Source organism: Trachemys scripta, chromosome 1 (assembly GCF_013100865.1).
Source record: "Trachemys scripta elegans isolate TJP31775 chromosome 1, CAS_Tse_1.0, whole genome shotgun sequence".
NCBI lineage: Eukaryota > Metazoa > Chordata > Testudines > Emydidae > Trachemys > Trachemys scripta.
In genome coordinates, this window is record NC_048298.1 from 330,770,615 (window position 1) to 330,795,567 (window position 24,953).

The 24,953-nt window shown below is 52.1% G+C and overlaps 1 protein-coding gene across 4 annotated transcripts; it reads right to left on the reverse strand.

Moving 5' to 3' along the window:
- Positions 1-2,798: 2,798 nt before the first annotated feature.
- On the reverse strand, positions 2,799-19,504 carry KCNE3 (potassium voltage-gated channel subfamily E regulatory subunit 3). 4 transcript variants are annotated; one of them, XM_034759111.1, is made up of 4 exons: positions 19,351-19,422; positions 17,777-17,832; positions 5,804-6,049; positions 2,799-4,318 (listed from the first exon to the last, which is right to left on the reverse strand). In XM_034759111.1, exons 3-4 carry the CDS (start codon positions 5,815-5,817, stop codon positions 3,991-3,993), a joined length of 342 nt encoding a protein of 113 aa, XP_034615002.1. In that variant the 5' UTR covers positions 5,818-6,049; positions 17,777-17,832; positions 19,351-19,422; the 3' UTR covers positions 2,799-3,990. The 4 variants fall into 4 exon arrangements, with proteins under 4 accessions (XP_034615002.1, XP_034615000.1, XP_034615003.1 ...); XM_034759109.1 differs by lacking the exon at positions 17,777-17,832 and having other exon boundaries at positions 19,351-19,504; XM_034759112.1 differs by lacking the exons at positions 17,777-17,832; positions 19,351-19,422 and adding an exon at positions 19,272-19,289.
- Positions 19,505-24,953: the final 5,449 nt, after the last annotated feature.

Sequence of the window (24,953 nt, forward strand, 5' to 3'; positions counted from 1 at the left end):
ATGATGTCACTTGAATAGATATGTGGACAGACCTGTCCTCGCTTACAGACAACCCCCCAACCTAAAAAAAATACTCACCAGCAACCACACATCACTGAACAAAACCACTGACCCAGGAACCTATCCTTGTAACAAACCCCGATGCCAACTCTGTCCACATATCTATTCAAGTGACATCATCATAGGACCTAATCACATCAGCCACACCATCAGGGGCTCGTTCAGCTGCACATCTACCAATTTGATATATGCCATCATGTGCCAGCAATGCCCCTCTGCCATGTACATTGGCCAAACCAGACAGTCTCTACGCAAAAGAATTAATGGACACAAAACTGACATCAGGAATCATAATACTCAAAAACCAGTGGGAGAACACTTTAACCTGTCTGGTCATTCAATGACAGACTTGCGGGTGGCTATATTACAACAGAAAAACTTCAAAAACAGACTCCAAAGAGAGACTGCTGAGCTGGAATTGATATGCAAACTAGCCACAATCAACAAAGGATTGAATAAGGACTGGGAATGGCTAAGCCATTACAAACATTGAATCTTCTCCCCTTGTAAGTATTCTCACACTTCTTATCAAACTGTCTGTACTGGGCTATTTTGATTATCACTTCAAAAGTTTTTTTTTCTCTTACTTAATTGGTCTCTCAGAATTGTTAAGACAACTCCCACCTGTTTATGCTCTCTGTATGTGTGTATATATATCTCTTCAATATTTATTCCACTCTGTATGCATCCGAAGAAGTGGGCTGTAGTCCACGAAAGCTTATGCTCTAATAAATTTGTTAGTCTCTAAGGTGCCACAAGTACTCCTGCTCTTATTTGGATAGTTTTCCCCAACAGATGGGTCGGAGTGAGGACTCTAATCCTCCCCCTATTGCCCGGCACTTCTACAACTCGGGGTGTGCACACCTGAATGATCGATCACTTTATATGGATGGCATAACCTTTTAGCAATGTTTAGCAGTACAGTAACTGCTCACTTAAAGTCATCCCGCTTAACGTTGTTACGTTGCTGGTCAATTAGGGAACATGCTCATTTAAAGTTGTGCAATGCTCCACTCTTACGTTGTTTGGCTGCCTGCTTTCTCCACAGCTGGCAGCCTCCGTATGCCCCCCCCACCACCACCAGCGCCTCCCGCCCACCAGCAGACCCCGTGGATCAGCGCCTTCCCCTGCCTCCTGCCCGGGGCAATCAGCTGGCTTGTGGCGTTTTGGAGGCAGGAAGAAGGGGGGAGGAGCGAGGACTCGGCGCGCAGGCTCCCCCTCCCTCCCCTCCCTCCCGAACGCCGCAAGCCAGCTGATTGCCACAGGCAAGAGGCGGGGGGGAGGAGCCTGCGCTAAGACCTTGCTCCTCCCCCTTCCCTCCTGCCTCCTAAATGCTGCAAACCAGCTGATTGCCCTGGGCAGGAGGGAGCGGGGAGGAGGGAGGACTCGTCGCACAGACTCCCCCCTGCCTCCTGAACTTGGCAAGCCAGCTGATTGCCACAGGCAGGGGGAGGAGCCAGAACTCGGCATACCTCCCCCCTCCCCTGCCTCCCGAACACGTCAATCAGCTGGCTTGCGGTGTTTAGAAGGGAGGGGCGAGGAGCCAGGACCCAGCGTGCGAAGTAAAGGGGGAGGAGGTGGGGGGGAAGGGGTAGAGTGGGCGGGCTGAGGGTTGAGCCCCCCGCCCCTGGTGCTTGCAGAGTAGGGGAAGCTGCCCTGGAACCTAACCCCTATTTACATTAATTCTTATGGGGAAATTGGATTCGCTTAACATCGTTTCACTTAAAGTCGCATTTTTCAGGAACAGAACTACGACGTTAAGTGAGAAATTACTGTATGTTCAATCACAGTGCATGTCTTCCCCCTTTCACAATTCTCCACCCAAAACTGTTATGCTTAGAAGAAGCCCACGGGATCTTCTGCAGGGGAAACGGCAATACACCGCGTTTATTGAAGATACAACAATTAGCATATGCATTCAATCACGCACCCCCGCCACACACACACTGAACAGTCTATGTTATAGTTACCAGTTTAGAGTCCGGATCAATCTAGTGGCCCGTTAGGTTGATCACGGTTAGGGAGGAGCCGGGTTCTGTCAGCCACGACATGGTGTTCCGGGGAAGTCTTGGCAGGACGAACCCAAAGTTTCATGGCAAGGCACTCTGTTTACATAATGATTTTCCTTTACTGGGACCAATGAGTTTTGCACCATCATGCTGTAATCAATTGTTGTTTGACGAGTGCTTGTTTTCTTAAATTGTCCTCCTTACTTTTTATTTTGTTTTTTTATTAAGTTTTTTAGGGAGTTCTCCCAGGCTGGTTTTGATCGCAGCTATTTTGTCCCCATTGATAGGTGCCTGTCTCGTTTTTAAAGTTGTTAATCTGCCCTCCTCTGACATTTCAATAGGGGCATGTTGCAGCCTCCTGGCGCCCTTGCGTCTGTCTCCAGTTCCTTCCTAGACCATCTGGTTCAGCGATGCCCTTCACACTTATCTCTTAACACACACATTTCTTATTTACACACAAAACAGAATTAATTTACACAGAACATTTTGAACAGGAACATGAAGTTGCAGTGTAAAAGAAAACAATCATGGCATTCTTTTACTGATTTCAAAATGCTAAACCTACAACAAAGGGGTGACCTTAAAACGTCTGTTACTGCCTTGAAATCAGCCCAGACACAGATTCCGGCTGATGCCGCTTTACCAAATGGCCCATTAAGCCATTCCTTTCTGCTATCCAAAAAGGGTGGCTGGCAGGATATGATCAAATCACACACCAATACATTTAACACAAGCTACATTATTATTCTTTATTTTTCATTTTAAATTATACAAAATACAAACATAAAATCCTATTACTACAACTGTATATCATAGGCCTTATATTGCTAACAAGTCTCTTTCAGCGACAAATGTAGAAGCCTGTGCTTTTGGAACAGGAGGAACTGAGCTCCATCTCTGCTGTCCCCAGGAAGTTCTGGGTAGCCAACAACTGTGTGTGCTACGTGGCCTTGGATTTATTAAAATGCACAACTGTTTACCCAGTGCAGGGAACACAGCTTTCGTGGCGTACGGACCCTTTTGGCCCTCGGGACAGAGACCAGTGGGAGCTGCGTGCGCTCAGCCCCTCTCGAGATCAGCCCCACAGAACGTTTTCCCTTCTCTCGGATTTGTTCTCTGGCTGCTGCCCTGAGAATGGGAGGCCTCCCTATTCAGAGCCCCATCAGACTCCAGGCCGCACATGCATAGCGAGAGGCTGACAGGACGTGGAGGGACAAATTAAACCATCCGATTGGCTCATCCGCCAGCCATTCATTCTCCGCTCTGTTGACAGAGGCATCTCCACACACCGATGCCGGGTCCCAGCACCAACGTTCTGGACTCTAGGTGGAGACAAGAGGGGCTCTCCCCTTGTGCTCCCACCCAGTCCCCAAACTGTGTCATGCTCTGCCCGAGCCAGGAGCCCACTCGCTGTTGAGCTGCGTGCACAGTGATCTCCGCATCCATTTCTCTATGATCTCATATGGCGTCCAACATCACAATAACTAAGAACTTGCAGCACTCACATGCATCCCATGCACCTTTGCATGGGAGCAAAGGATTCTGGGATACACTTAAAACCTTCCATCAGCCTATCCCCGGGCCCTTTGGCGTAAATGGAGATGCTCCTTTGGAAGAGAAGGAGGTTGGCAGAAACTTCGCAACTGGTGCAGAGTGATCCAGGACGGGCCTGCTGGCGAGCGTCCAAAGCCATCACATGACTATTCTGCGGCCTCTAAGGTCTGGCACTCTCTGCCTGTGTGCAAGATCACGCCTGCTGCTGCTCCTCTGCACTAAATGTGTCCGCGTGGCTGTCTCGTAGCAAGACGTGTGTCGGCCCCTCCAAGAAGAGTTTGACTGGACCAGGGAAAAGGGTTTCTCCTGCTGCAGGAGGCAGATGCCGGTAGCTGTGCATGTCCTTGCAATAGTGTCCCTGCCCTGCTCAGATCATAGACACCCTGTTCTTAATGTACACGTGGTAGGGGTCGCTCCGCTTGTCCACCCTCCTGGACTTGGTGTAGCCCAGAATCAAACTCCCCACCGTGGCGGCAAACAGGATCATCACGAACAAGATGTACATGTAGGAATAGTCGTCCTTGCTGGCTAGCTTGACGTGACTGCCATTTGTCCGCCCCGTGGCCTGGTCTGGTGGGCACAGGATGGCACCATGAAGTGTTTGGTTCAGGGCCGTCAGCATTGACTGCAGGCTTTGGTACCACGTCTCCGTCAGGTTCCCCACCTCCATGTCCTTGCAACTCCCAGGAAACTTTCTGCCAGGATAAAGGGGGAAAAGTGACTTCAGTCAGACCTCACTGGGGGATGGGGAGGGGGCACGTACACAGTAAAGAAAGACCCACTGCAACGAGTCTCAGAACCTGGGTTAACTACCTGGGATTGCATTGCAGGGCTACATATAGCAGTGTAGACGTCCGGGCTTGGGCTAGCGCCTGGGCTCTGAAACCTGGCGACGGGGTGGGTCTCAGAGCCTGGGTCCGACCCGAGTCCGGATGTCTACACTGCTAGTTTTAGCCCTGCAGCACGAGCCTCGGTCAGTTGACTCGGACTCTGAGATCGCAGTTTATTTCACAACGGTTTGAGGGAGCTTACGAGTCACACAGCATCACTGCTGCAAGCCAGGCCCTACGGTCATGCTGGCTGATTAGCACCAGTGTACAACTTGTGCATATTGGTGAGATGGAATCAAAGTGCAGCTCCCAGATAACGTAACATTGTGATGTCACCTTCCCCCGAAGGATCCCAAAGTGTAATCCTAATGTATCACCAGCCACAGACACGCAGCGCCACGGAGATGCAGCCACCTCTGGTGTGGAGCACAGCAACCAGACAGCTCACAGTGGGGACATTTTGGCCATGTGCACTTTGGAAAACCCCTGTTCTTATGTAGGGAAATCCTGATCCTTTCCTCTGGGGCTGCAAGATAGTCGCAACAGATCCATTGCAGGGTGCCGGGCGCAGGATTTGTGGAGTCTGTAGAGAAGCTCTGGCATAGGCCTTACAGATCATGGCTGGGCAGGGGCTCTCTGTGCATGGCTCTGATGATGGATTGAGGTAGGGTGCTACTGGAGCAGGAGGGTCTCCGACCCACACGGATCCACCAGCCCTATGCCCTGATGTACAGGGGGCTGGGGCCGGGGGGGTTGGAGGGGGGGTAAGTAGAGCCCACTGACAGTAACTGCCTCTTTAGGCCTGGCGGGACAGGAAGCTATTAGGGTTCAACACAGCTGGAAGGATTTTCCCCCATCAAAAGTGCTTCACGTCTCTTGTCTCCCACACTGCGCTACACCAAATCTCTGGTGATCCCTCACCAGGTGGGAGCCTCGGCAGAGGTTCTCCTCGTATTTCTGTTCCCTGCTTTGCACTGCCTCTCTGGTAGCCACCTTGGGGACTTTCCCTCGGCCAAGAGTGACAAGCTACAGATCGGTCCCTTCCTTCCACACCCGGGAGTCTAGCTTCAGTCTGCCTTCTGAAGGCCCCTGGAGCAGAGCGCAGCACAGAGGAGACCATCCGGCAAGGTCTACACCTCCATCCACATGGCCCCTGTAACTGGGTGATCACCAATGCCGACAACACGCTCCCTTCATTGTGCTCCCAGCTGGGAGGGGCACCGTGGAAGACCCTGGTTAGACAGACGCGCAATCAGCCCCTGTCCATCATGTGCTGGGGCAGCCGGAGAGCAGTCATCCCTGGGTCCTAACCCCATGTCAGGTAAGCCAGGGTAAATTCTTTGTACTTACACAGCATCTCCCATCCAAAGAGCGAGACAAAGGTGCCATGTGGTGTTGGCATCCGTCCCGTTGTGGAGATGGACAGGTACCGAGATCCCCAAGGTCACACAAGAAGTCACAGACGTCCACAGATAGGCTCCCTCGGGGCAGTCACCCTCAGAGAGGCCAGAGACCGAGTAGGCCTGCACTGTGGGTAGCCCACTGGTGAGGTGGGGCGGAGGAGCTGGTCCCGTTGCTGCCTTCACAGGGCCTGTCCTGTGGACAGACAGAGGATGAGTCTCCAGGGCTGTCAATCAGGCACCATCATTTAGTTAAACTAAACATTAAAGTGGGAGAGCTCTCTGGGGCAGGTACCACCTTCTTGGTTCTGCGTCTGTACAGCGCCGAGCACAACGGGGCCCTGATCTTACACGGGGCCCCAGTTTAACCCATGCCATGTGTGGCTCTCTGCCCCTCTCTAGCGGCTCGGCCCCAGAGATTTCGGATGGTGCCACAGCCATTTTGCTAACGGATCTGTTCAATTCACTCAAGCAGTGGAGACTGACGCTCTTCGATTCAGAGCTTCAATCCCAGCAGACAACCTGCCCGGGACACTATCATGCGAGGCACCGTTGTAATGCAACAAACCAACCACCTGATCAAACCTCCCGAGATTTCAGCAAAGCTTTCGGCTTGCTTAGGGGCTACGCTTTGAGTCTGCTCCGGTTCTAGCTGCTCCCCAGCCCGGAGCTGGTCTCTCTTTCCCAACATGTCGGGAAAGGATGTAAAAGTCAAACGAACCGAACAGTGACTCTGGGGAAAGGTGAGCCCCTGGCGTGAGTGGAAGTGCAGTGAAACCCTGAAATAAGGGGGATGGAAGTGTGAATACAGGGGCCTTGCGGGAGGGGAATGGAGAGATGCCAGGAGCACCTGGCGTGTGCAATACACTCATCCCACAGCAGCATCAAAGCGTGCGCCCCTCTAATTAAACTGCCCCCCAGAAACACTGCAGAGGGGGCAGCATTGGGCACTCAAAGCTCGAGCTAGGGAGTTAGTCACAGCTAATTGCCAGGGGTTGAGCCTCCTTCCAACTGCTGAGTGAGGCCGAACACCCTCGAGTCCCAAGGACTTGTGGAGCATGGAGGATGCTCCCGGGATCAAGCCCGTGGTACTAATTGGGCCTAGCTGTGAGTTCAGCTGTAAGGAGTGAACATTCCTACAACAGCACCACACCTACGGTAATAAATGTTGATGGGGAAAGGTGCAAAGGGAAGCCACAGAGAGGAAAGGAGTCCAAACAAAAAGGCCTGTTGATATAGCTCAGGGACTGTGTTAACGCCATGGCCCGTAACCAAGAGAAGGGTTGGATTGAAAATCAATGGACCAAAATTGGTGTGTCGGAAATTAGGTCTAATTGGTGAACAAATTCAGAAGGGGAAGGGCTGTTGACCCATTGCATCCTTCTGGGGTCCTCAAAAAAACCTAACACTTTTGGGAGGAGTGTGGGGGGGAGAATCAAGAGGATGAAACTGGCTGCCAACAACCGCTGGCTGAGAGACCGGAGAACAGGAATGGAGCGAGATTCCCCATCACGGCTGCCACCCCCACCAGCTCCTGGGACCCAGAACCCACCATGACACTGTTAGGCCTTCGTCGTCCTGATTCTCAGCAACGTCCCGACAGGGCCAGGCCAAGAGAAGGACCCAGACTCGGGCCATATCTACTCTACAGACCTGTATCGGTATCACTACATCGCTCAGGGATGTGAAAAATCCACCCCCCTGAGTGACGCACTTCTACTGACCTACCCCCTCGTGTAGACAGCGCGATATCGATGGGAGAGCTTCTCCCGCCAACATAGCCGCCGCCTCTCAGGGAGGTGGATTAACTACGCCGCTGGGAGAAACTCTCCTGTCGGTGTAGGAGCATCTTCACGTAAGCGCTACAGCGGCGCAGCTGTGCCGACGCAGCGTTTGAAGTGTAGACCTGCCCTCAGCGCTGCAGGGTTTGATTCCAGCCCTGGGGCACAGCATTCTGGCTGGCCAGGCAGTTGCGTGAGAGCAACGGGGGCCCGAGCAGCACAGGCCCTTGTGCAGCTGCACAGGTCGCACAGACCCACAACTGTCAGTGCTGCTCTGGCCGAGATTCCCCTCCACCACACAAGGTCTGTGCCGGTCAGCTGATCTGCACAGGATGGCCTTGCGGCTCAAGCGCAGCACCAGGGCTCAGGAGATCTGGCTTCTATCCCCCGCGCTACCACAGAATGTCCCAAAGCAAGTCCTGTAGCCGCACTCTGACTCAGTTTCCCCGTCTGAGACCCAGGGATAACAATACTCCCCTGCCACGTAGGGGCACGGCGAGGCTTAATTCACTAGTGTTTTGGAAGCGCTTAGAGCTCCTTCAGTGGTCGGGCCAAATTGAAGTGTGGTGTAAGCAGGTCTAACTCCTGCTCTACTGCAGAGGCTCACAATTGCTCTATTGCTGCATTGCAAGGAGATGGCTTTGGCAGATTACGCCCGGGGGTGGGGGGGCGCCAGCGGTTAAGGCCTCCTTTAACCCCCCCGAGGAGTTTCACCCGCTCACGGGGATGCTGCAGCCCTTTGTTCCTTCCCAGACAAACGATGGCAGCTGCCCATTGTTCGGCCCCTCACCAAGGCTGTAGCACAGAGGTGGGCAAACTACACCCCGCGGGACCATCCTGCCCTGCCCCCCCCGGTCCCTTCCCCGCTGACCCCCCTCCCCCACAGCCACACCGCCGCGGCATCCAGACATGCTGCTCTGAGCAGCATGGTAAGGGGGCCGGGGCCAGGGGGTTGGATAAGGGGCGGGGGATCCCGAGGAGAAGTCAGGGGACAGGGAGCAGGGGGCGGTTGGATGGGGCAGAGGTTCTGGGGGGCGGTCAGGGGATGGGGAACATGTGTGTGTGGGGGGGGTTGGATAAGCGTGGGAGTCTCAGGGGGTGGGGGTGGGGATAGGGGTCAGGGGACCGGGAACAGAGGGGGATTGGATAGGTGTGGGGTCCCAGGGGGCCTGTCAGGGGGCGGGGCAGTCAGGGGACTGGAAGCAGGGGGGGTGGATAGGGGCAGGGGTCCCGGGAGGGGGCGGTCAGGGGACAAGGAGCAGGGGGGGGTTGGATGGGTGGAGAGTTCTGAGGGGGGCAGTCAGGGGGTGGGAAGTGGGAGGGGGTGGATAGGGGACAGGGGCCAGGCTGTTTGGGGAGGCACAGCCTTCCCTACCCAGCCCTCCATATCATTTTGTAACCCCGATGTGGCCCTCGGGCCAAAACGTTTGCCCACCCCTGGTGTAGCAGAACATCGTGGTGTGGTTATTAGTCAGCACATGGCAATGCCCTCTCTCCTTCCCTCGCATCACTGGTACCCCATGTCCCAGCACTCAGGGGTCACAAGAGCTGAGGAACAACCGACAGAGGGGGTCAGCGCCTGCATTCGATCAGTGACCGGACAAAGGAAGGAACTGCCGAGCCCAGGCAGAGGTGGGACGCAGACAGTAGAGAAAGGGGAGGATGTCATGCAGCCAGGGCTCCTGATGACTTGTTCCCTCTGCTTCCCCTGCCCCAGAGCTCAGCACCATCTGCACCATGCGTCCAACGTGCATCCACCAGCATCAATGGGAATCTGGCCTTCTCCCAAGCTGGCTAACATTTCAGCTCATCCCTTACACGCAGACCAGAGACAATAAACACAGCTTGGGCTAACCATGCCCTGGCCTTGCAACAGCTGGTCAGCTCCTACTTAAAGGCTGGCTAAAGACATACTCTTGCCAAATAATCCATTTCACTGGATCCCATAAGTATTTAATGATGGTATTTTATTACAGATCACCTGGCGGGGCTGGCCCAAGGAGGCACTACAGGAATTCACAGGGCCTCCTAATGCATTAACCAATGAGACGAATTACAGCATATTAAAGTCCATTTACAAATACAGCAGCAATGTCTATTATTAACGTAACAAGCCCCTAATAAGCAGCGACAGGTCAGTCCTGTTAGAAACAGGGGCAGGCAAACCCTGGATCTGGAGTTTGCATTTGGCCGAGAGGTTCCAGCTGCAAACAGCAGCCCCATTGCTGGAGCAGGAGATTACGCCTCAGTTTGCCCCTGACTCTGGTCCCATTGCCAAGGAAGGGAACCGAGCTGGCCCATAAGTTGTAAGCATGTGCAGGGTCCCCAAGCCGCCCTTATGCTTAAGGTCCTCTCTGATCAATGCACTCACAGGGAGACAGACCCATCCACAGCAAGTGTCACTAATTATACTAGCGAATTGCCCCTGCCCCGCCTGTTTGCTGAGGTGACACATCACATCTCTTTTACAAAGCGAGACCCAGGCACAAAGAGACACTTGCCGCAGGTCAGAGACAGGCCATGGCACCCAGGAGCACTATGGTAGCAACAGACCTTCTCCACATCGCCGTCACGGAGCTTAAACCAGGGTCAACGTCCTTTGTTTGTCTCGACGCAGCTGCCTTTAGAAGCACTTTCCCACCCTGCCAAGGAACTGCCCCAGAGCAGCGCCGGTCAGATGGGCTCAGCTGAGCCCCCTTGGCGGTCTACGGCACTTGAGAGATGAAGGAGCGAAGCAGCAGGGGAGCAGTAGGGGGTTGCCAGGGGAGATGATCCACTCCAGGAAGTTTCACACCATCTGCATAATGAAGAGGCTGGAGAAGCCCTGGCCCAGGGGCTCCTATTCTAGTTTGGTAGCAATATTATTGCTTCCTGCGGACTGCTGGCTTGCACTGACCCTGCAGGGAGGGAGCATTTGCCACAGTACTAGGCTAACCTCTTTTGAAAAGCTCCATGTAAAAGGTCACTTCTCCCTGGCCAGCCTTCAGAGATGGGCAGAAGAGACCTTAGTTTAACATCTCATCAGAAGCATGCCATCTCTAAGGGCTTGTCTACATGGGGAAACTTACTGGTATAATCATACTCTACAGTTATACCCGTGAGCCATTTTTAAACGACTCGCGCTGGTGAAAGGGTCATACGGCCCCTTCTGTAGATGGACACTTGCTGCCCACAATAGAGGTAACAGTAGAGCAACAATCCTTACACCATCCACCTGTAACCCCAGAACCAACTCGGCCCCGGACCTGCTGTGGCTGGGAGAGGGGCAGCCCAAACCCAGTCCCGGCTCAGACCTGCCACGGCCGGAGGGGGCACCTATCCCACGGCCCCAGCCCTGGAGCTGCGGCGGGGAGAGGCACCTCTCCCCACAGGCCAGGTGCTGCAGTGGGGAGAGAGAGCTGGGGGGAGTTCTCTCTCCGCGCCGTAGCACTGGAGCACCCTTCTGCACCCAAAACCCCTCATCCCCGGTCCCACCCCAGAGTCCACACCCCCAGATGGAGCCTCCATCCCCTGCACCCAACCCTCTGCCCCAGCCCTGAGCCCCACCTCAGAGCCTGCACCCCCAACCCACAGCCCTCATGCCACAGCATCCCAACCCTCTGCCCCAGCCCATAGCCCCCTCCTACACTCCAAACCCCTCAGCCCCACCCCCACCAGATGAATTTTGTTATGTGCACCTATATGAAGATGATGTGTCACACATCACCTCCAGATTGGTGCACGTAACAAAATTCATTCCGCACATGGGTGGGAAAAATTAGAGGGAACGCTGGCCCTGTGTATAGAACCAATGTGGAGTTTGTGCCTGGCTCATAACAGACTGAGGTTGGTACTCGAGCTCTTAAGACACCGCAGGACAGCTTGACACAGAGGCCACAGGCTCAAGCCCTGCTGCTGCTCACACGCTCGGGGTATCACGTGATAAGTGGTGGCCCTTACAGGAAGCTCAGCTGGGCAGAGCTCTCAGCTCAGGATGAGCGTCCCCAGAGGGGGAGGTCTCTTAGCTCAAAGCCAGAGGCAATGTCAGAATTCTCTGGGGTCCAGCCGCTAGAGGGAGAGAGCCACGCTCAGTGGTTTGAGCATTACCCCCCTAAACCCAGGGTTGTGAGTTCAATCCTTGAGCGGGGCCACTTAGGGATCTGGGGCAAAAATCAGTACTTGGTCCTGCTAGTGAAGGCAGGGGGCTGGACTCAATGACCTTTCGAGGTCCCTTCCAGCGCTATGAGATATAATAATATACGGAGATATACCTATTACTAAGCAAGCATTGACTGATGACATACTCATGTGCCCCAGCCACACCGTAGAGGAACCACCAATCTCCCCACTGGGGGAAAGAGGACCAAGTCAGCCCCTGACTTCTTGGGGTGGTTGTTGTGGCCTAGACCAAGGCCAAGTTTATTTCATAGCTGGCTGAGTAAGGCATCAGATGGTAACAACCATCAGCCAACTCCCAACACAGGCTGGGTTTGAACTGCTGCCCTAGAGCTGGGAGGAGCTGCAATTCACGACCAATCCCACAAGCTAACGAGTTCCCAGCTACACCTCTCTGAAAGGACAACAAGGCTCTGTAGTGACAACAGGGCTGGTCCACCTGAGCTTCCTGCCCGGGCCAGACACGGCTTCTGCAGCTCTCCTGACAAAGGAAAGGATAATTGTCCCTATTATTCAGGGTCCTGCCTGGGGGCGGAGTTGAATACCTGCCCATGTCTCTCATGAATGCAGCAATTGTTCTGTCAGAGGGTAAACCGATATCTTGGGATGTCACCGGCTTAGTCACCTGCTAAGGAGCTATATCTATACACTTGTCAGGCCTATTGTTGCAATCCCCTTTCTAATGCCTCAGTCAAAGTGAGGCCTAGTCTACACTACAGGGGTAGGTCACCGTAAGCTGCCTTGCGTCCACCAAGCTGTGGAAGTGTCTTCACTTAAATTCAGCTCCCGTTGATGTAAAGTGCCTCCCTACACCGATTTAGTAATGTCACCTCCCCGAGTGGTGTGGAGTCATGGTCAATGTCATTAGGTCAACACAGTGTCAGCGTAGAGCTGCCTAGGAAGGAGTACTGCGGAAAGGGATCTGGGCGTCATAGTGGATCACAAGCTGAGTCAACAGTGTAACACTGTTGCAAAAAAAGCAAACATCATTCTGGGATGTATTAGCAGAAGTGTTGCAAGCAAGACACGAGAAGTAATTATTCCACTCTGATTAGGCCTCAGCTGGAGTATTGTGTCCAGTTCTGAGCACCACATTTCAGGAAGGATGTGGACAAATTGGAAAGTGTCCAGAGAAGAGGAACAAAAATGATTAAAGGTCTAGAAAACATGACCTACAACGGAAGATTGGAAAAATTGGGTTTGTTTAATCTGGAAAAGAGAAGACTGAAGCAATGGGCTTAAATTGCAGAAACGGCAGTTTAGGTTGGATATTAGGAAAAACTTCCTAACTGTCAGGGTGGTTAAGCAAATTGCCTAGTGAGGCTGTGGAATCTCCATCATTGGAGATTTTTAAGAACAGGTTAGACAAACACCTGTCAGGAATGGTCTAGATCATTAGTCCTGCCACGAGTGCAGGGGATGGACTAGATGACCTCTCGAGGTCCCTTCCAGTTCTGTGATTCTTCAGGTCTTGGAAAAGTTTACAGGGAGAAATCATTATCTGGCTGCGGGGTACAGGATAAAAACCCGATCGGATGTCCTGCTCTTCTTTGCATGAACCATTTCAACTAAATGTTTGCTCGCTTCATCTTGAAAGCCCTTATTTCAGTGGATCTTGAATCTCCTACTTCATATGAACAGCCATAGTGGGCCAGACCAATGATTTATCTAGCCCAGTGTCTTGCCTCTGACATTGGCCAGTGCCAGGAATGAACAGAATAGGGCAATTATTGAGTGATCCATTCCCTGTTGTCCAGTCTCAGCTTCTGGCATTTGGACGTTTAGGGACATCCAGAACATGGGGTTGCATCCCTGATCATCTTGGCTAATAGCCATTGATGGACTATCCTCCAGGAACTTCTTTAATTCTTTTTTTAACCCAATTATACTTTTGGCCTTTACAATGTCCCCTGGAGGGAAGGAAAGGGGCTTTCAGAGGATGGATCTACGAGAGAGTTGTGTGTCCCACTTGACATAAGTAATAAAACATGGGGGAAGCCTTATTTCTTGGGAGACAGGATTAGGGAGGTAAATGAATCAGCAGGCTGGAAACAGAACATCTGGACTAGCTAAAATAAGGAGGACACCCAGGAAACCATTTATAATGGGCAAGATAATGGATAAGCTAAGCCTGGAACATAAGATGGGGTACAGAGTAAGTTGCGCATGGACAGTGCACACTGTACAGAGATTGGTTTCTGGAAAGTGACCGTGCCAATCCCAAAATGTGTGATTCAACATACAGTAAATGCCATATAAAGTGTAATTATATATAAAGGAAGAGATTTGCTATGTAACTTTGGATGTGTGGTACGCCCTATACACACCCCCTACGCTTGAGTCTGAACAACTCAGCCTAGCTGGGCCGTATGCCAAATAAAGGAACCAGAGTGACAAGACTGGAGTCAAACTGAGTTCTTGGGGAATCGAGGGGAAGAGGTCTCAGGGAAAACCCAACAGCGTGGTGCCATGACACAGATCCGCTCATCTGGAGCAGGTAATGTATACACCCCTTAGAGTAAGGGTCGCAACCCAGGGTTAAAGGAAATGGCATTGGAAGGGTTTAAGGGTTTAAACAAAGTTCGCACCACACTGGAAAAGTAGGTTAAATCTAAGGGACTCCCCAGAAGTATTACAGGGAAACTAAGATTGGGTGAGAAAAGGAACTCCAGAGAGTGGTACCGGAGAGGAAAAAAAGAATGCGTGGCAGAGCACAGCAGAGGTCCTCTGAAAGCCACTGAAATGTTCAAAAATTCTCGAAAAAGCAGGAGGAAAACAATGTCTATTACCTATTTGCATAAATCCAAAGTAAAAAGCAGCCGTCCTTCCAGAATGCTCGGTTTAATAATGAAACCCAGTTATGGCAGTAAAACTCTGTGCAGTTATGTCCGGCGACACCCTTAGTAATAAAACAAATTATGCAATGGGGAGGTCAAGTGGTGACAACTACTACCACTATATGCTCTTCCCCCCGAAAAGCCTTTACAAGCCATTCTGAAGGAAATGGGCCCTTCCCGATGCATGTGTCTGGCAATAATTAATTGCGCCAGCTGCTGCAGGCAGAGTGGCAATCTCATTTGAGTTACTGGACTATAATAATTCAGTCAAAATCTCTAAAAAGAAAATAGGGATTTCAATATGGTTTCACTGCTTCCAGATACACTAGTGAAAATGTAACAAAATCTGACATCAAAATATAATTAAGAGCAGCGCAAAGGGCATTAATCGGCTCAAACCACAGACTGTAAAAAGGGGAGAAAACACCTAGTCAGTGAAAAAAATACCGCCCATCCCAAAAAAATAAATGTAAGCGTAACAGTCAGGTTACTAATGCATCACTCCTTCCACTCTGCCAACAACGCCAGCCTGAAAAGTTTCTGCTACCACTGGCTGGAATTATTATTATTAATTTTTTTTTGGCTGATTTTCAATCACATTACAGAGCTGGGCAAATTTTGGCAAAAATGAAAATGTTGATGAAAAATATTCAGCCCCATTCCAGCTGCTACTTTCTCCTCCTTCATACCTTCCTTAAGACCCACCCGCACTGCAATGCCTGTAAGAAGCATATGCGGGTTAATGGTAGATCCAGGAGAACCCAGACTGTGAGTCAAGCAATCTGGGTTCTCCTCCGCTCCGACTAACCTGATATGGGACCTTGGGCAAGTCACTCCACCTATCCATGCCTCTAGGACCACCTCTCGCTAAGTGTTTGTACACAGCCTGGCGCTAGGAGGCTGGTTGGATGCTACGGCTACGTCAGGTGGTAACTGGGTTGTCAGCGTATGGAATGTAAGGTGAGGCTAGATGGAATTGTGCAGCTCTAAAATGCTGGACTGGAGCCACGGGAGCGGGGGGTTGTTATGAGAAACTGAATAACGATTGCTACAGAAAATGGGGTGGCTTTCCTGCAAACTCTGATTCTGCAGTGGGAAGAAATACCTGCATACCCTGTCCTGTTGCCAGCTCAGTGGATTGCTGCCAGGAAGTCCCACCCTCTTTCAGACAGAGGACTGTAACCCCAGAGCCCTTATCATAATATATTTTAAACCTCCCATAAAATTCCAGGGCTGATCCTTCTAGCCTGGACTATGCTGGCAGAAATCAAGCATGGAATTCCCCAGTGTCCCAGCTCCACTGGCAGGAGCAAGGATGGAAGCCATAGTGGAGACAGGGCTCAGGCATTTTTCTCCCTGTATGATGTCTGCAGGTGTTAGACAGCAGAGTGGTTAGGAACAGCTGAGCCCTGCCCAGGGAAGCGCTTTCACCATTATTACCATCTATGGATCTACACCACCAGGGAACCGTGGGGTTTATTTTTGCCAACCCAGAGGCAGCCTCTGTTAAACTCTGCCTCAGTGATGACCCCACATCTGTCCTAGAGCTTCACTTCCGCAGGATTTTGACAGAAACACCGGAAAGATCCACATCCTCCCCAGGGCCGGCTCTAGGATTTTTGCCGCCCCAAGCGAAAACAATTTTGGCCGCCCCCCCCCCCCGTTTTTTTTTTACCCCACCCCCGGCCCCGCCTCAACTCCGCCCCTTCCCCAAATCCCCAGCCCTGCCTCCTCCCCCAGGCTCTCAAGCCTAGGAGGGAGGGAGAGGGAGAAGCAGCACGTGCGCCGCGGCCACTCAGGGTCTCCCTCTCCCTCCCAAGCTCTCAAACCTGGGAGGGAGGGGGAGATCCCGAGCGGCCGCGGCGCGTGAAACAGCCTGGGTTTGAGAGCCTGGGAGGGAGGGCGAGCAGCGGCGCGCGAGCGGCAGCAGCGCAGGTGAGTTAGGGTGGCCGGGGCACATTTTTAGGGGCGGCATGGCCCGCGCCAGAATGCTGCCCCTAAAAATGTGCCGCCCCAAGCACCAGCTTGTTTTGCTGGTGCCTAGAGCCGGCCCTGATCCTCCCCCATTCTCCCAGTGGAAATTCAATTTAGCATCTGTCCTCGTATAGTGATTTCCACTCCCCAAACCCCCGATTTAGGAGAGGTGGGTGGACTCGCCCTCCCGCTCCCAGGAGACGCTGTGTGTTGCCAATCCCGCTTGACGAACACATTTTATTGGAGGTCCTCACCACACAGGCAAGTGGTTCCCATCCCAGCTCACATGGCCGCTTTCTCCCCTCGCTTCCTTTCCTGCTGGTGTCTAGCCATAGTTCTTTTCCACCACCCTCCTCTAGCAGAGGGGACCAGCAGGGCACCAGCAGGTGGCTCTCTCCCAGATTGCTACTGAGGGCTAGACCTTGCAAGGACTTGCGACATTTGGATTTTTAACACTCCCAAACATCACAGGGGTTTGAAGGCTGGGGATTTTGGTTAAACCACTCGCTAATGCATGTGATGTCAGGCTTTACATGTACGTGAGCATTTAATCATTGAAATACACAGTTCATTTCAAGGGGTAGCGACCCACATAGGAGTAGGTATCTGCACAATCACCTTCAGTAACCCCACAAGTCAGTCTTTGTCCCCCTCTTGTGGCTGATTCACAGAAGGGGTTGAAGAGTCTGTGGTTGCTAATTGAGGGTACATCTAGACTGACATAAAGGCATCTCTCTGTATGTGTGTATATATATCTCCTCAATATATGTTTCACTCTATATGCATCCAAAGAAGTGGGCTGTAGTCCACGAAAGCTTATGCTCTAATAAATTTGTTAGTCTCTAAGGTGCCACAAGTACTCCTGTTCTTTTTGCGGATACAGACTAACACGGCTGCTACTCTGAAACCTGTCTTTCAAGCAAGTTAGCTGACATTTTAAAATCCTGCTGTGGACGGGACAAGCTGTATTTTAATGTGTGTTAGCTGGAATTGTTAAAATACCTCTTGTTCGGTTCACAGCACTAGGGTTTGAAAACATGTTGGCTAAATTGCTTTAACCAACATGTTTTGAAAATACACCTTTTATCCGAGCCTAGACAAGCCCTAAGGCATTTAATTCTTTATTCAATTGTTTGAGGCTTATGCTTTCGTTACTGAAGGTCCCATCTAACTCACCTGATTGGTCCACGCTGGTTCAAGTTACATATGCCCAATATAGCATTTCCAGTTTCCTGTAACAAAACCATAGTCACGTAGGATTTCCCAGTGCCCACGACACAGCTACTTAGAACTTCACTGTGACATGTGAAAGCCCAGATCCTCCTGCTCCCAAGGCACTAGCCCACATTTTTTATTATTATTTGTATATGATAGTGCCTAGGAGCCCTAGTCATGGACCAAGACCTCATTGTGCTAGGCGCTGTACAAACACAGAACAAAACAGTCCCTGCCCCCAAAGAGCTTAAAGGAGAATCTCCATTAGCTATTAGCAGCATAATGTTTATGACCCAGTTGAGTGGTTCTCACTCCACCCAGTAGAGGGCAGTCCTGCATACACTCTAGCCAGGACATTCAAGTAACAACTAATAATTATTCAACCAATTCCCCCCTTCAAACTTTGCAGTGCCTGCACACTTAGAGTTACCTCTACCCTGAGAAAAGTCTTCAGTGTAAAAAATACCTCCCCTCGCCCTGCTACTACAAGGGCGGCAAATCAAGGCTTTGCCAAGCTCCCTCAAGAGGACATTCAAAGCCAACAAGTATGACAATTATTTTTGCCCAAATGTTAAAACTTCTGCGAAGAAGTTAAGCGCCTGAAAAGGTGCTTTTGTTAGGATACGCTCCTCACCCCAGCATCACTTGTCATCTACACCCACTCTGGCTTTGTATCACCCCAGTTCCAAAGCAAAGGCACTCTCCACAACACACACAGGGCCAGAACGTCTCAATTAGGACAAATCGCCCTTCCCCCAATTCACACACATCAGGTAAGTGTCACCCCTGGGAGTCCCCTGAGCAGCTTGGTTCTCCCTGAACCCCCCAGTGCCTCCTGCAGCAAAAGGACAGGGGGCTGGGGCACAGGGATATGGGTTGGGAAAGATTTGGGGACAGGGGTGAGGGGGGCAGGTGAGGGACCCTGGGTCAAGGAGTAGGTAGTAGGTGATGTCTGAAGACAGGTGGTAAGGGCTCTTTGGGGGAATGTGCAGGGGGTTTGGAGGGTCCCCTGGGACAGGGGATAGGAGCTCCATGGGGAAAGTGTGGGGGGAGAGTCAGGGCCTCCTGGGACAGTGGGGGGGGGGGAGGGATCAGGGATCCCCTTGGGAAGGAGGGAGAGTCAAATATCCCCTGGGACACCAGATGGCGGCTCCCTGGGGAAGGTGAATGGAGGCTTGGGGTGTCGGGGGTCCCATAGGACTTGGTATGGGGGCTCCCTGGGAAAGATGAATGGCGGTTATGTGGTTCCCACGATGGGTCGGTGGTCCCCGGGGCAGTGGATTGAGGCTCCCTGGGGGTGGGATCAGGGGTCTCCAGGAAACGGGAAGGGGGAGCCCTGGGGGAGATTGGGGGGTCCCCGGGGCAGGACATGGGGGCTCCCTAGGGAGGAATTCGGGGGGGGCTCCAGGGAGGGGCTTCGGAGCTCCCTGGGGAAGACCCGGGGATCCTGCGGCACCTCTCGAGTCCCCGGGCCGTGGCAGGGGCAGCGAGCCCTGGCTCCCCGCAGCGCCGTCCTGCTCCCCGCCGGCACTCACCCGCCGCTCGCTCGCTCCCCGCCGGCTGTGGCTGCAGCACGTGGGGCCGCGGTCGGAGCCGCTGCCCCGGTCCCAGCCCCGCCCCGGCTGGGAGGGGAGCGGAGCGCAGCGCAGCGTCCCCGGGCTGCGGCCATCGGCACCGCCCGTCCCGGGGCAGGGCCACCTGCTGCTGCTTCCCCACACTGCCGCCGGGGGAAGCCTCTGCCCCAGCTCGGGGCCCGGGGCTCCTCTCCCCTGATCGGTGTCCCTGCCCCCTCCAGTACCTCAGCCCCAGGGGCACCCCACACAGCCCGGGCCCCACCGGCTCCCTGCCACGTCCCCCTAGGTGAGGGGTCCCTGCCCTGCCACGCCCCCGGGGCCTGGGTCCCGGCTCCCTGCCATTTGCCAGCAGCCCCCAGGCCATCGGTCCCGGCTCCCTGCCACGTCCCCGGGGTCTGGGTCCCGGCTCCCTGCCACGTCCCCGGGGCCTGGGTCCCGGCTCCCTGCCATTTGCCAGCAGCCCCCAGGCCATCGGTCCCGGCTCCCTGCCACGTCCCCGGGGTCTGGGTCCCGGCTCCCTTCCACATCCCCGGGGCCTGGGTCCCTGTCTCCCTGTCACGTCCCCGGGGCCTGGGTCCCTGTCTCCCTGTCACGTCCCTGGGGCCTGGGTCCCTGTTTCCCTGTCACGTCCCCGGGGCCTGGGTTCCACCTCCCTGTCATATGCCCCCAGCCCCACCCCCTGCTTGGCCAGAGTCATCACTAGGACGGATGCAAAAGTCTTGGGGAAGTCAGGAGGCGCTGAAAGGGCTGGCCCAGCATTTCCCTCTTCTGTACTCTTAGTCTTTCCTGTTCCTCTTCTCCATGCCAGATCACCCCTTGCTGCTGTCGCCAGCTTCGGCACCCTTTGGCCTAGCGGGGTCTGTGACACCAGTCGCTCTTGGTTCATGGAATTAAATGAGCCCTCTGTGCACTACGGCAGCTGGCAGCCCTGGGAAGTGTGATCCCCAGAGAGCAGGGGCAGTGGCCCGGCAGCCTGCCCCTACCGGTCATGGGCCTTGTTCCACGCTCCACAGATCTCCTTAGCCCCGGTCCATCTGGGTGGAGAGCTGGGTACAGGAGCCAAGCTGCACTGATGGTGTTGGCCGGGGAGCATTCCCATGAAGGGGATGAGAGAACACACAACACATGCCAGATGCTAGTCGCCTTGTTTAAGGCACTACGGGAAGGCGCTCCGCTACGCCGATGGTGAGCGCGGTATCAGAAGTGTTAGAGAATAGAATGTGTGTCCCAGCTGATTCTGTTTGATCTCTTGGGTGCCTTTGCTGTGGTGAGTAATGAGGGTGTGTGGTCGTCCTTAGCAGGAAGAGGTGAGACAGCTTGGCAGTGGCTCCATTCCTTTTAATACGGATGGACCCAGGTGGTGATCAAGGGCAACTGATTATCTAAGCCAAGGGCTCTCTTTTGAAGGATACTGTATGGTCGTGTAGTATGTGTATACTAGGTGGATTAGCAAGGAGATGTGGGTCACGCTATCTGCTGTGTGTTGAGAATAACTATCCTTATAGCTCCGTTATGGATGATCCCACCGGTGGAGAGGGCTGGCTACCTGCTGCCTACTGGAGACTGGGGTTGGGGTGAGGTCTCATTGGGTGAGGCTCAGTCAGGACCAGATGGAGGTAATATTGTTCGGGTGGGGGACGTAGCTAGAAGAACTGACTGGAATTTGATCAGCTCTGCCAACTGATGGTGACTGGCCACTATATGTGAAAGAGGTTAGCAATTTAGAGATGTTCCTAGACTTGGGGCTGTTCTGGGGGCCTAGATAGCTGAGGCCCTTGAGCATTCTCCAGGAGAGCCCCTCACCTCTAGAACACGCTTCCCACCCTGCTGTGCCCGGGCTGATGGGCTGCACTGCAAGGCTCATGGGGGAATTACACTGGGGACTGGACCCAAGGATGGTTATGGGGGACAGTGGCATTGGATCTAAGCTATTTAATCATAGAATCATAGAACTGGAAGGGACCTAAAAGAGGTCATCTAGTCCAGTCCCCTGCACTCATGGCAGGACTAAGTATTATCTTTTAGACCATCCCTGACAGGTGTTTGTCCAACCTGCTCTTAAAAATCCCCAATGATGGAGATTCCACAACCTCTCTGGGCAATTTATTCCAGTGCTTCACCACTCTCACAGTTAGGAAGTTTTTCCAAATGTCCAATATAAACTGCCCTTGCTGCAATTTAAGCCCATCCTCAGAGGTTAAGAAGAACAATTTTTCTCCCTCCTCCTTCTAACAACTTTTTATGTACTTGAAAACTGTTATCATGTCCCCTCTCAGTCTTCTCTTCTCCAGACTAAACAAACCCATTTTTTTCAATCTTCCCTCATAGGTCATGTTTTCTAGACCTTTAATGTAATGTTATTCCTTATTCCTTGAATAAGGAATCTTGTAACCCCTCCCCAAGCTTGGGATGAGCCTTTCCATTGTATTATAGACCAAAATAAATAGACACGGTCCCCCTCCTTCCCACTACAGGCTTTGTGCATATGGGTATCAGGGTTTCTCCCATGTGCACTTGGAACTTGATCCTGCAGGCCTGCACCCCAGTGATCCCAATTGACTTCGATGCTGTGAGCAAGGACTACTTCTGCCCTGGTAAAGGTTGCAGAACAGGGTATCCAGGACGTTGCATAGGAAGTTTTGTGCACGTAAGAGTTGGCATGCATAACTGTCTGGAGTTTGGGAGGGGATGTCTGAGAGCACCATTATTTAATTTCTTACTAGAGAAACCAGCATTTCACAATCCTGGCTTCAGGCAAAGGAAGAGAACAACATGTGGGTCCACTCCTGCTCCCATTGAAATTAAGGTCAAAACTCCCATCAACTTCAGTGGGAGCAGGGCTGCACCGTGTTCTTTGTGCTTTGTGGCATGACTGTAATCCAAATTCAGTCTGATCTCTGTGTACCCTAGCTCATTAATAGACAAACCCAAGAGATATACCTGAGTTACACTTCAGACAAGGTGTAACCCTTCTGCCAGGTGGAGCCGGCAGCAACCAGGGCTGGGATCAGTATCTAGGGGTTCCTTTTCAACAATACAACACAGAACTGGCTCGAGCCCCCACCCAGTAACCTGGGAAAATTCCACACCACCCCTGGGTGCCTGAGAGGCAAAACTTCCCCACTCGCAAGCACAGAGTCTGAGTGTAGAAAAGAAACTTTTAATGAAAGGAGGGAAGTCACCCAGCATTAATTAAGGGAAATGGCACAAGCAGGATTCATAAACATAAAACTGAGCAGGACACCCACCCCAGAGCGTGTGGGGCAGAGCCTTCCGCCTCATGTTCTACAATCAAAAGTTCCTTTTCTGTGCCCCTCTCTGCTCCCTCACCATACCCCGCTCATAGGGGTTGTCCTAGGTCAGGTCAGAGGTGCATCTGTGTGAGTTCACCTCCCACCCGCAGAAGAAAGCACCTTGCTTGCTCTGCCATCTGAGCACTTGCTCTGGCTGGTTGCCCTACCAGCTGTGGTTCCCCTCCACTGGCTGCCCCGCCAGCCACTTGTTCGCTGCGCCCGCCGGCCACCTGCCTCTCTGCTGGTCAGTCTCTTAATGATTTTCAGCTTTTTGCAGGTTGGGTAGAAACACAACCCCACCACAAGTGATTTCAGCTCTTATTTAAGCACTTAAAAAAAAGGCTTTTAAGAGAGCCTATTTAGCTCTGTCTTTTAACAGTGGGAAGGACCAGGTTAAACCAGACCAGGGACCCTTTGGAAGAATCCACATTTTTTGGCTGGGACACCTGGCATTTGAGACCCTGGCTTAATGAGATCTTTTCAGCTGAGGGTGAACCCCTCATTTGGCCTAAACTAAGCGCAGTTCTGCTCCCCTTTATTCATACAACAACATTGATAACTACATCTCACTACCCCTGCTTTCAGTACTAAAGTGATTTGTAACCCAACACCAGCCAAAGTGGATCACTTTGAGCAACACCGCTCTATCTGCTGGATATCTTGGCAGAGTAGGTGTGTTCATGTAAATACAGTTTGCTACTGAAGTCTCTCCCCTCCCAGCTAGCTGTCAGGAGAGATCTCATTCAAACCCTGCTTACATAGGTATCCCTGGGGATGGGAACTCAACTGGTAACACTACAAGCTACCATTTACCTACATGTGCCATACAGAGTCCTTGAATGCACCTTCGCCCCTAGGTATAAAACTGGTCTGCTATTAAACACCTTTTTCAAAACATAATTATTATTAAACATAGGGATGAAGGATGGTCTTCTGATTACAGCACCGGGCTGGGAATCAGGAGATCTGAATTCTATTCAGGGCCTGCCCATCAGCCTCCTCGGTGCTCTTGTACACAAGTCACTTAGCAGCTTCATGCCTCAGTTTCCCCACCTGTAAAAGTGGGTAATAACAGCTAGCTCATAGGGGTATTGTGTGGCTTAATATAGCCATGATTTTTGAGATCTTTGGATGGCAGCTGATTCAGAAGTGTTGTTATGCTTTCCTTAAGGGGGTATCGGTCATCTATGGTGCTTATATGGCCTCCATCACCACAGCAACTGAGAGCCTTGCAATCTTTAATGTATTTATACTCAGGACACCCCTGGGAGGCAGGGCAATGCTATTATGCCCATTGCACAGTGCAGATCTGAGACTCAGGAACTAAGTGACTTGCCCAAGGTCACACAGGAAGTCTGTGACAGGGGAGGGACTTGAGAAAGGATGTCACCCTTGGTGTCCTGGCTAAGTTCCAGTTTGTGTAGTTAATGGTCATTTGTCTCCTTATATTTTCCTTGACGTTTCATATGGATCCACAATTCCTAAAATGTTAGGTAGTGTTGCCCTGTGCTGTGAAACAACTGCCATGTTACACCCCAGAACTGGCTGTGTTTCGGTGGTGGTGGAACAGATACCTGCTGTACATGCCGTCTGGAAAGCTCTTTGGATTCTTTGAGCAAATGGGAACAATTATTCATAAACATTCCTCCCCCGACGGCTGTTGGTCAAACAACGACAGGTCAAAATTGCATTGGTGCTTTAAGTAAGCTGAGGCCACAAACTCATTTCACCTGTGATCTCTGCCAAAGTTGAAACGACTGGGCCATCTGTTTAAAAACTAGTGTGAGAACAGAAAAACATGTGAGCAAAGAATTAAACCAAGGTGAAGGAATCTATTGAACTATGTTGTCTCCTAATGATTTTGTTCTCAGCAAGCTGTCTTTTTCCCCTTGCATTATTTTGGGATCGTGGGGGAGGAGAATTTGGTAACTTGTTTTGAATAGAAAAAAAGATGAAAGCCTCCATGTCAGGACAGGGGGAGCTGGCAGTTGGCAGGGGCGGTTGGAGAACGTCAGGCTGATGATGCATTACTCATTTGAGCTATCTGTCTTGTGCATGGACTTTTAAGACAAGTACTCATGGGTTAATATCAGCTGGCCTATGAAAATCCCTGATGCCCCAGCTAACTTCTGCCTAATAACACAGTAACAATCCAGTGGCCACCCAGGATATGTGGCTGTAGATTTGTTACACTGGCAGGACTGAGTGTAGGTAAAAAGAGGAGTGTGCAATGAACTAGCTAGTATGTATAGGTACCACTGTCTTCTATGG